The sequence below is a fragment of the Onychostoma macrolepis genome, chromosome 05 (genome assembly GCF_012432095.1).
Source record: "Onychostoma macrolepis isolate SWU-2019 chromosome 05, ASM1243209v1, whole genome shotgun sequence".
NCBI lineage: Eukaryota > Metazoa > Chordata > Actinopteri > Cypriniformes > Cyprinidae > Onychostoma > Onychostoma macrolepis.
Window position 1 is genome coordinate 11,809,722 of NC_081159.1, and position 12,793 is coordinate 11,822,514.

Consider the following 12,793-nt stretch of genomic DNA (forward strand, 5'->3'; position numbering starts at 1 on the left):
GACTATTACTCAGTGGTCCAAAGTCCTCTTTTCAGATAAAAGTCAATTTTGCATTTCATTTGGAAATAAAGGTCTGGAGTCTGGAGGAAGACTGGAGAGGCACAGAATCCTTGAAGTCTGCTTGAAGTCCAGTGTGAAGTTTCCGAAGTCAGTGGTGATTTGGGGTGCCGTGACGTCTGCTGGTGTTGGTCCATTGTGTTTTATCAAGTCCAAATTCAATGCAGACATCTACCAGGAGATTTTGGAGCACTTTATGCTTTCATCTGCTGACAAGCTTCATGGAGATGCTGATTTCCTTTTCTAGCAGGACTTTAGCACCTGCCCACAGTGCCAAAACCAATTCCAAGTGGTTTGCTAACCATGATATTACTGTGCTTGACTGGCCAGCCAACATGCCTGACCTGAACCCCATATGGAATCTATGGGATATTTTCAAGAGAAAGATGAGAAACAATCGCTTCCAACAATACAGATGAGCTGAAGGATCAATAGTGCCTCAGCAGTGCCACAGGCTGATCGCTTCCATTCCACACCTCTGATGCTGTCATTTGTGCTAAAGGACCCCGGCCAAGTATTGAGTGCATAAATGAACATATTTAAAGAACTTGAACTTTTCTGTTTTGCAAATGCTTTTTTTTGATTGGTCTTTGGAAATATTCTAATATTTTGAGATACTGGATTTTTGACTTTCATGAGCTGTAAGCTCTAATCATCAAAATTAAAACAAAACAACTTTTGAAATGTTTTACTTTAAATGTAATGAATCTAGAATATATAAAAAGTTTCACTTTTTGAAATTAGTTACAAAAACCCCACCTTTTCACGATTTTTTTAGATGCACCTGTACATCACAGCTAGTGTGATTTGCTATAGCAGTAATGGACAAAATATGCTATGCACCCCTGCTTGCATTTTTATTTTATTTTTTTGCCTATTTCCCAGGATTAAGAACTGCACATTTTAAATGTAAATATCTAATATTTTTTTCAACTTTGACCATAGATGGCCACAAAGCTAACAGATGTGGACTACAAGCCACAAAACCTTCATCAAAAATTCATGGGGCCTTTACAAAACTAAACTTGTACTGTACCTAATATTGAATTCATCTACTCACATTTGCTCTAACACAAAATATATTAGCAGTCACACATCGGCTTTGAAAGTTTGTACACTGTAGATAAGAACGAAAACTTGACTTTGCTGACAGTCAATACACAAAGAAGCTACAAAGATGTTTAAATGTTAATGAGGTACCAGATCACTTGTATAGAGACGATCATTGTAACTCAACAGTAATCAAGTACCCGTAACACTAGCGTCCAACAATTTAGCACGTCCATTAGCCCTTCAATGTTGACATTCTAATCAACTAGAACTCTAGACTTCATAATGGCACAGCTTGACAGCCTTGTTTAACATCAAGTGCTCTGGCCTTAGTTTGCTGTGGAGCTGCCATATGGAAAGGGTCCAAGACAACACAAAATCTCCTTTAGGCTGTTACTGACCTGAATTTCATTGTGTAATCATCAAAGGTGAAGGTTCAGTGACACAGACAACCAAAACACCCAAAGAAGATACAATATCTTAAAGAAAGCATCTATTGACTCTCTTTAAATCATTAAGATGATTTCCCTAATCTACAACAAAAGCATGCCTGCTTGACATTTAAAGTATCATCAAAATGACCTTCTGTCAACACAAGCTGGCCAAAAAAAATTATTAAAATTATTAATTTATTAAATTAAATTGCATTGAATTGCTCAATATAAAGTGACTGACATAAACTGAACAGTTCTTATTACTCATATTGTTGCTCTTTCACTTTATTGTTAGGAGGAATGCACAGTGGAATGTGTTGATGTTGTGGTTGAGTGTTCAGAGCACGGCTGAGAAGCTGTGCAAGGCTGACAAGCAATATTTCACAGCATTCTGCGAAAGTCACACTTCTATACTGTGTTAGACCTGCAGCACTGTGCAGGTCCTGAACAGAAGCATGGACTTGTACCCTAAAACAGCGCTCAACAATTGGAAAAGTCTTTAAACATACATTACATTCTATATGAAATTAATGTGAAAACAGAATACATAGACAAACACAATGACAGAAAATATAACATACTACCAGTGTTGTGGGGTAACTAGTTACATGTAGCAGAATTATATAATTTAATTACAAAACAAATGTAACTGTAATCTGTTACGGTTACTGATAAAAATGTGTAATTAAATTACAGGTACTTATGAAAATGTATACAAATACAAAGGGGGTTACTGAATATCTGAATATCTTCACACACACATATACAAATTTAATTGATTCCTTTCCCAAATTGCATCGACTGCTCTAAAATATGAGACACCAATGTTTCAGAAGTTTAGGACACAATAGGATTTTTTTTTTTTTAAATCTTAATTAAAGTGAAGAAGGATTTTGAAAGTCTGACAGTAATCAGTGTTGAGTACTACTGTAACGTTAACCCGGCTTGCTTTAAATGTTTTAAAATGATTAACAGTTGAAAACATTCATTAGAAATTTAGAAAAGTAAATCAAATGTAATTAGTTACATTAATAAAATAATTGAAATAGTTACACTACTACTTATATTTCAAATAGGGTAAATTGTCATCTGTAACCCATTACTTTTCCAAAGAAACTTTCCGAACACAGCATACTACAGATTTAACATCTCAAAACACACAACTGTCTGTTGTTCATAGTGTATATCCATGTTCAATATATCTGTTCAAATGCTCACCTGTGTCTTCACTTGGCAAAGTTAAAGCTGAAGTGTGTACATTTTTGGAGGTTAAAATACTCTATTTCCATCTTAGTTTTTTTTGAGCATCGCAAGCAGCCCAACAAAGAACAAAGCCCAACATTGGTTCAATCAATGCCGTGAGTTTGAGGTGGAACCTTTTAGAAGATGGGGGAGTGTTTGGGAAACCTGTTTGACAGCCATTATTATTTTTGCAATTCCATTTGGTGATTTTAGTGGTGCCAAAAATACACACTTCAGTTTTAACTGAGAATAGCTGTAGGAATAAACACTGATGATTCACTAGAGAACAGATTAGACAATTGCACTAATTAAAAGGGAGGGGTGTTACCTGAGGCACTGCCGTTAACGTGCATGGTTTGGGCCATTGCTGTAGACACTCGCTCGAAATCCCGCAGAGAGCCTGAATGCACTCATGCAAATGTCATGCATCAAATAAGCTTGCCGTGCAACCTGCAAACTGGACAAAACAACAAAACGTCAGACAAAGCCACATGCATGATTCACAAAAACAAACACACTATGGGAAAAAAGTGAAGTTTGTGAAACAAATCATGGGCTCTGATCTGATATAGGTGAGGCCTAAGCTTAGTGACGCACCTTAGTGTTGCAATTTTGTACTTGTGTGCATGACCTTGTGGGAAGTTTAACTAAAACATGAACTTTTTATTAAGGCCATTTAATATTTAACAACAAATAGAATCTTAACCTTCAAATGGTGGGGATATAGAAATAACAGTAGTTCACCCAAAGACTAGAACAGTGTCATCATTTTTTACTCATTAAATTTCAGGATGTTTCTCACACAAGGCTATAGTATCTTCAAAACACTTGGTACATGAGCACTGAAACTTATATGATGCTTCTGACGATGCTTTTTTATCATTTTGAGCTTGACAGCGCACTTTCATTAAATGGTAAAAAAGTTGACAGGATGTTCTTCAAAAATTCACCTTTTAAAAGATAGAAAGTCAGTCATACAGGTGTGGAACAACATGAGGGTAAGTAATGTATGATAGAATTGCATAACTTTTGGATGAAACATTAATTTTATATCTTTTTCCATTTGAGTTGCCATGTATTGAAAGGTCCAGACAAAGCCAGCCTTATATACTGTAGCTGAACAAAGTTGCACATTCCTGCACCTTATAAGAGCTCTAAAATAAAACTGCACTCATTCTAAATTAGCACAGGAACTGGAAGGAACGAACAAACCTCAAAAGCAATAAGGCCAAACACTGATGTGGGGCAACCAGCACACCATCTGTAACCATCTCAAACTTCATATTGATTCTGGTGCCAAACTTTTTTTGTGCAAAGGAAAAGCTGTGTATTTTTACCAACAACCATTTAGATACTAAAGACAGCAGATTGGGACTGTATAAGCAGAGCAGCAGACGTGCATGTGTGCAGCAGATACAGTGGTGGGTCTCATAAACCCCTAGTGGAAGAACGGCAGGAAGAAGAACCAGTGGGAGGTCTGCCATATTCTCTAAAGAACACAGACTTGGGAAACTAGTAAAAACAATGATTGGACCAGTCTTGAGTATTATGAAACACAGGACATGCTATGGAATTTCCTCCAACTTGCACAAAAACAAACTCAGATATTACATCAACAATATCAGCAACATGTCTTTTTTTGGGCTTAAACACAGCATGGCCAAAGTTCTAATCCAAACTGATGTTACCACTCAGATATGTTGTGCAATGTCTTTTTCAACAGACACCAAGGCAAAAGCTGATATTTGTGAAGTTTCGATATTTGTTTGAATAGAAGGCAGAAGACAAAGTTTTCCTTTTCACCATTACCAAGCACAGCAAAAGAGCTCATCAATAAATCACTTCAGTCTGCAAACAATGAGACATGTTCAACACTTTGTACATTGTTTAGTTTTAACAAATATAATCACTCAGTCTCAAAAGACGCAAACATGTACCAAGCTAATTTGATGAAAATATGCACATGTGGGTGAAAGTCAATTCTGAGCTTGTCAAAACATGCTAAAAAGCTGCTATTTAAAATGAATGTGTGGCTTGAATTAGAAGATATTTTAAACCCAGAATGCTTGACCACTTAAAAATATCACAGATTAGCTTGCATCACAAACTCTACAGACAAAAACTGACATGGGTCAGTTCAGTTTCAGACAAAAATGTGTATCTATCGCACACGTACATTAGACGCACGTGAGACATTAGACTAAAAAGTGCACCTACCTTGCTCAGTCATTCTTAAACTTCTTCAACATATAGTCACAGAGAATGGTGTTACTACGGCCTTGCAGTAACTTATAAGCCAAAAAAATCTATGCACCACCGTGGAGTATATATTACAGCTAAGATTAGCTAACTTGCTCAGATTTCAGAGATCCTATAAGAGGAAAGGATGCATCCGTCCGTTGGTCTCCAGACCATTAACAGGAGACCTTCTGCAAAAAAGGTAGATGCCGTCTAATCAAACACTCTTACAATGTTAAGTCCTCTTTTGGCACAAAGGCATCAACAAGTTTACTTGTTAATAGCAAACAGGGTCAGCCCAGCACAGATTGACATGTAACTGCAGGTATCATTCTGATAGCATGAAGAATCGGAAAGGCGTGTTTTATCATTTTTACTAATTCAGTGTCACTCCCTATTCTCAACATCCTGTTAGCAAAGTCTGTACTTGAATACTACAATATAAGCAACTTTTCATAAAGAAAAATTAAAGAGATACACAGTCAAATACCTTAGAATTACATAAATGCCATTTATAACAATCTACTGCTTACAGAAAGGACAGATGTCCTCATATTTATTCCAGGTATGTCAGTGGGATTTAGGTGAAAGATAAAGAAAACACTTGCGTCATATAGACTGACAACTCCTGAAAAACAAATCACTGATAAATTAAGACATCTGTAATCAAAGACGACACATAATGCCTTGCTAACAGGTATACACAGAGCATGAAAATTAATGCTGATGAGAAAAGAAAGCAGTTTTATACCTTTTATAAATCTGCACTGCTACACTTTTAAAATATTCAGTTCTGGCTACTAGAAAATAGACTAGAAAGTCTTGCAATATATATTTTATATTAGACAGTTTCATAAATAGAGGGAATGTGACAAAATCTTGCATGAGAAACGTGGCATGCTAGTGGGAGGTATTGCACACCTCCAGAGGTGAGGGCAGGGTAGCATGAGGCGGCAGTCACCTGACACAACACCATAGCTAGAGGCAGCATTTAAACATGGAGTGCAGGTCCATACAAAGCTCTGCGTTCAAACACAAACACACACACACACACACACACCACTGCTGGAGACCGATCTAAAATGGGAGTGGTAAGGTGTACTGCTTTAGAAAAATGCACAAACACACCTAGTTTCCCTGTCACTTGTCATTAATTTAACTGCTCTTTCTATCACACCTTCCACAGAATTCATTGTAAATGGTTAATTTGCAGAATAAATAATTACTTAATAGTGTTGTTTCTGTACATGTATGACTTAGTTCTGTGGAACACACAAGGTGAAATTCAGAAGAATGCAGAGGATTCTTGCATTATATTTAAAGTGTAGTGAAAGCAGTTTATACATCAGCATACATACAAAGCAGATCAAGTTAAAATGTTTCCCTCTGCCAGAGCTCTAAAATCTTGGATTTTGGAGCTCTAAAAATGCAATGTGAAGAGTCATGTCAAGTTTACATAAATGCAGAACTTTGAGATACACATCCATTCAAAAGTTTGGGGTTAGTAAAAAGTTTACAATAATTATAATGAGAAATGAGAATGAGAATAAGAAATGTTTCTTAAGCACCAAATCAACACATTACAAGGATTTCTGAAGGATCATGTGACACTGAAGACTGGAGTAATGACATAATTCATATTGCATTTGAAAATATATTAAAATAACAAACAGTTCATTTAAATTGTAATATTATTTCACAATATTATGGATTTTACTATATTTTTAATAAACAGAGGCAGCCTTGGTGAGCAAAACAGACTTCTTAAAATGAATGAATGAATAAATAAAATAAAATAAAATAAATAAAATAAATTGATCAGTCTTACCCCAAACTTTTGAACGATATTTGTGTGACAGATATATGACAGCTAAATTGGAGGGGAAGATGCAGTTTCTCATACAAAGTTATCATATGGCATCAGTAGTCTTGAAATACAGTGGAGTCATATTGGCTACTTGTATGCTGCTTTTTATCCATTGAGGACTGTATAGGCTACAGTTACTGTATGACTTTTTTCCCCATGGAACACAAGCGATACAGTGTAAGAGCAAATGGCAGATTTTTAGTTTCCTTTAACACCATCCAAGAAGCTTTTCAAACTAACCACATTCTAAACCTGAGACCACCTATAGAGCCTCACACTGCTCTCACAAAAATTCAAATAATGGGTCAAAGTAACATGATCTTTATGTCCTCAGGGGAGGAGGTGCATCTGAGAGCCCACAAGGCCATTTCGGATATTGCTGTTGTAGTTTGAGGTGCTGCAGGTGTGTCCATTGACGATTTTCAACGAGGGGCTCCTGACATTCATAAGGTCACATAACCTGAAGCCAAGAAAATGGAGAGCGCAGGAGTATATGCTCAAGTGAAAAGATTCAGATGACCAAATCATTCTACTTCCCTCTGAAACTTGCAAACTATACGCCAGAAACACCCTCAATCTTCCACACCAATGTTTAAGAGAGTGAAAAAACAGCCTAATACACTCATAAACACCATTTTTCACTTAACACCAGCCACAGTCATTATGAAGACAAGAGTTGGAGGAAAAGGAGGATTTGTCAGCGGCAACTTGACCATGAAAGCAGCCAGCTGAATTTCATTACAGTGCTGAGCTTTTAAATAAACCAGAACTAAAGAACTTCAGAAAAGTGAGGGGCTGAACACACCTGTGCATTCGTGTTAGCTTCTGGCAGGGGGGCCAAAGGTCTGACCCGGGCTCAAATGCCCCCAACCATTACTTACAACAACCATGCTGATCCCCCTTCTTCCAAATCCAGCTTCAAAGCTTATAATTATCTTGACAGGCACAAGGGGGTTTTGAAACAGCAGACCATTTTAATTCTGTCTTTGGGTTTTCAGCCTAAGCAATGTGAAACTCAAAGAATCTTTACATGCAAAGGCAGACAAACAATGCAGCACATTAAGAGTGCTGCATTGGTTTATTAAATAAGTCACAAATAAATCACAAATCAACCACATTGTCATTACCTGGTTCATCTGAATCAACTGTATCCAGGATATTCCAAGAACCCGACATCAACTTGCTGTAAAAGTCAACCTTCAAACTGTGAGTGCAAACTCCTGCAAGCGACCGATGCACTAGACGGCCAGTTTTAAACTGAAGATCGGACTGAATGGTCCTAAACCTGATCTAGGTCAGCTATATATAAAGACTCATTTGAACCTCGAAGAGAAAGTGACTTAATCATAACCACAGACCCGTTAAGAGAAACGCATGGGCCGTAGAGCCTATTTTTGTCATTATCACCCTCTTGTCTGGTTTGTTTGCCTTAAACGGCGTCCTGTGATATGACTCTAGATTCACTAGTAAGTGCAGGCAAAGTGTTTGATTATCAGTAACAAGGACATCGCTCTAAGCTACTACAGCCTCCTCTTGTTCACATGCTCTCTGAAACATAAATATATGCAATATATTTGGAATCCAGGAAATATACAAATACATTGTTACTTTTGGAAACAAACAACTTTATAAATCAAAACAAGACGACAAACAGTATGAAATGGAGACTATTTAGAACAAATTAGTCTGACTCCAATGCAAGACCATATGAAGTCCATTTGTGCCTTTCCAAACCATCTTATCTAGTGTTGTCAAAGGTTAAAGAGATTTTTAAGATGATAGAAAATAGATTGTTGTGGAATGCCTTAAAAAAAGAAAGACTATAGATAAACTATAGCCTACTGTTCAAAAGTTTGGGGTTAGTAAAACTTTTTTTTTTCTTATTTTTAGTCTCTTATGCTCACCATGAATACACTGATCAAAAATATAGCACAATCTGTAATATGAAATATTTTTACAAATTTAAAATAATTTATTTTTATTTTAATACATTTTGCAATGTAATTTATTAATTTACAATGTAACTCACAATATAATTTATTCTGATTTGCTGCTCTATAAACATTTAGGCCTATTATTATTATTATTATCATCATCATCATCATCAATGTTGAAAACAGTTGTGCTGCTTAATATTTTTTTTTGGAAACCATGATATATTTTTCAAGATTCTTTAATGAATGGAAAGTTCAAATAAACAGCAAAATTATAAATGTCTGTACGGTAACATTGTATCAATTGATAGCAACCTTGCTAAATAAAAGTATGAAATTTAAATAAATAAATAAAATAATCAATCTTATGGACCTCAAAATGTGAACTGTAATGTATATAGCAAGACCAGTCTTGTTCCTGTATTTGATAAACTTTAATAAAAGTACATTTTTATTTGCATGAATAGTCAGAAACACCACCTCTGTTCTATTGAACAGTCTAATTTCAAGATGTCTGGTAAAGCAGGATATTGACTTGCACTCAATGCATTCCTGTGCAATAATGATAGCTGGTTTTGAACAATAGCTGAGATCTTTCCTTTATAATCTAAAAATCAATTGTCTAATTGATAAGTAAAAATTTCATAACAGAAAAGGTTGCATGAGCTAATATAAATAGCAAAACATGTTACAAGCACAAAAAAAACAAATTATATATACAGTGGGTATGGAAAGTATTCAGACCTCCTTAAATTGTTCACTCTTTCTTATATTGCAGCCATTTGCTAAAATCATTTAAGTTCATTTTTTTTCCTCAATGTACACACAGCACCCCATATTGACAGAAAAACACAGAATTGTTGACATTTTTGCAGATTTATTAAAAAATAAAAACTGAAATATCACATGGTCCTAAGTATTCATACCCTCTGCTCGGTATTTAGTAGAAGCACCCTTTTGATCTAATACAGCCATGAGTCTTTTTGGGAAAGATGCAACAAGTTTTTCACACCTGCATTTGGGGATCCTCTGCCATTCCTCCTTGCAGATCCTCTCCAGTTCTGTCAGGTTGGATGGTAAACGTTGGTGGACAGCCATTTTTAGGTCTCTCCAGAGATGCTCAATTGGGTTTAAGTCAGGGCTCTGGCTGGGCCATTCAAGAACAGTCACGGAGTTGTTGTGAAGCCACTCCTTCGTTATTTTAGCTGTGTGCTTAGGGTCATTGTCTTGTTGGAAGGTAAACCTTCGGCCCAGTCTGAGGTCCTGAGCACTCTGGAGAAGGTTTTCGTCCAGGATATCCCTGTACTTCTTTCCCTCGATTGCAACCAGTCGTCCTGTCCCTGCAGCTGAAAAACACCCCCACAGCATGATGCTGCCACCACCATGCTTCACTGTTGGGACTGTATTGGACAGGTGATGAGCAGTGCCTGGTTTTCTCCACACATACCGCTTAGAATTAAGGCCAAAAAGTTCCATCTTGGTCTCATCAGACCAGAGAATCTTATTCAGGTGTTTTTTAGCAAACTCCATGCGGGCTTTCATGTGTCTTGCACTGAGGAGAGGCTTCCGTCGGGCCACTCTGCCATAAAGCCCCGACTGGTGGAGGGCTGCAGTGATGGTTGATTTTCTACAAATTTCTCCCATCTCCCGACTGCATCTCTGGAGCTCAGCCACAGTGATCTTTGGGTTCTTCTTTACCTCTCTCACCAAGGCTCTTCTCCCCCGATAGCTCAGTTTGGCCAGACGGCCAGCTCTAGGAAGGGTTCTGGTCGCCCCAAACATCTTCCATTTAAGGATTATGGAGGCCACTGTGCCCTTAGGAACCTTAAATGCAGCAGAAATTTTTTTGTAACCTTGGCCAGATCTGTGCCTTGCCACAATTCTGTCTCTGAGCTCTTCAGGCAGTTCCTTTGACCTCATGATTCTCATTTGCTCCGACATGCACTGTGAGCTGTAAGGTCTTATATAGACCGGTGTGTGGCTTTCCTAATCAAGTCCAATCAGTATAATCAAACACAGCTGGACTCAAATGAAGGTGTAGAACCATCTCAAGGATGATCAGAAGAAATGGACAACACCTGAGTTAAATATATGAGTGTCACAGCAAAGGGTCTGAATACTTAGGACCATGTGATCTCAGTTTTTCTTTTTTTAATAAATCTGCAAAATGTCAACAATTCTGTGTTTTTCTGTCAATATGGGGTGCTGTGTGTACATTAATGAGGAAAAAAAAAATGAACTTGAATGATTTTAGCAAATGGCTGCAATATAACAAAGAGTGAAAAATTTAAGGGGGTCTGAATACTTTCCGTACCCACTGTGTGTGTGTGTGTGTGTGTGTGTGTGTGTGTGTGTGTGTGTGTGTGTGTGTGTGTGTGTGTGTGTGTGTGTGTGTGTGTGTGTGTGTGTGTGTGTGTGTGTATATATGTGTGCATCTCAATAAATTAGAATGTCGTGAAAGTTAATTTTTTCTTGTAACTTATTTCAAAAAGTGAAACTTTCATATATTTTAGATTCATTACATGTAAAGTAAAACATTTCAAAAGTTTTTGTTGTTTTCATTTTGATGATTAGAGCTTACAGCTCATGAAAGTCAAAAATCAGTATCTCAAAATATTAGAATATTTACATTTGAGTTCCAATAAATGACCATCCATACAGTATAAATTCTGGGTCTCTCTTGTTCTTTGAAACCACAATAATGAGGAAGACTGCCGACTTGGCAATGATCCAGAAGACGAACATTGACAACCTCCACAAAGAGGGTAAGTCACAGAAGGTCATTACTGAAAGGTGTGGCTGTTTACAGAGTGCTGTATCAAAGCATATTAAATGCAAAGTTGACTGGAAGGAAGAATTTGGGTAGGAAAAGGTGCACAAGCAACAGGGATGACCGCAAGCTTGAGAATACAGTCAAGCAAAGCTGATTCAAACACTTGGGAGAGCTTCACAAGGAGTGGACTGAAGCTGGAGTCAGTGCATCAAGAGTCACCACGCTCAGACGTCTTCAAGAAAAGGGCTACCAAGCCACTTCTGAACCAGAGACAACGTCAGAAGCATCTTACCTGGGCTGTGGAGGAAAAGAACTGGACTGTTGCTCAGTGGTTCAAAGTCCTCTTTTCAGATGAAAGTAAATTCTGCATTTCATTTGAAAATCAAGGTCCCAGAGTCTGAAGGAAGAGTGGAGAGGCACAGAATCCATGTTGCTTGAAGTTTCCACAGTCAGTGATGATTTGGGTTGCCATGTAATCTGCTGGTGTTGGTCCACTGTGTTTTCTGATGTCCACAGTCAACGCAACCATCTACCAGGAAATTTTAGAACACTTCATGCTTCCTTCTGCTGACAAGCTTTATGGAGATGCTGATTTCATTTTCCAGCAGGACTTGGCACCTGCCCACACTGCCAAAAGTACCAAAAGCTGGTTCAATGACCATGGTGTTACTGTGCTTGATTGGCCGGCAAACTCACCAGACCTGAACCCCATAGAGAATCTATGGGGTATTGTCAAGAGGAAGATGAGAAACACCAGATCCAACAATGCAGATGACCTGAAGGCCACTGTCAAAGAAACCTGGGCTTCCATACCACATCAGTAGTGCCACAAACTGATCACCTCAATGCCACACTGAATTGAGGTAATAATTAAAGCAAAAGGAGCCCTACCAAGTATTGAGTACATGTACAGTAAATGAACATACTTTCCAGAAGGCCAACAATTCACTAAAAATGTTTTTTTATTTGTCTTATGAAGTATTCTAATTTGTTGAGATTGTGAATTGGTGGGTTTTTGTTAAATGTGACCCTAAATCATCACAATTAAAAGAACCAAAGACTTAAATTACTTCAATCTGTGTGCATTGAATTTATTTAATACACGAGTTCCACAGTTTGAGTTGAATTACTGAAATAAATGAACTTTTCCACGACATTCTAATTTATTGAGATGCACCTGTATATATTATATGCGATA

At 37.3% G+C, this 12,793-nt stretch overlaps 1 protein-coding gene across 5 annotated transcripts in view; it reads right to left on the bottom strand.

The window, feature by feature from the left end:
• Positions 1-12,793, bottom strand: part of kank1a (KN motif and ankyrin repeat domains 1a) — a 62,214-nt gene that overhangs the window by 25,112 nt on the left and 24,309 nt on the right. For 2 of the 5 annotated variants that reach the window (XM_058775854.1, XM_058775855.1), the window contains one exon: positions 3,112-3,240. The exons of 1 other annotated variant lie outside the window; for it this stretch is intronic. In XM_058775854.1, coding sequence (XP_058631837.1) covers positions 3,112-3,148 — 37 coding nt within the window. In that variant the 5' untranslated portion in view covers positions 3,149-3,240. Of the gene's footprint in view, positions 1-3,111; positions 3,241-8,015; positions 8,080-12,793 lie in introns of those variants that run through there. 2 more of the 5 variants (XM_058775852.1, XM_058775856.1) reach the window with 2 other exon arrangements.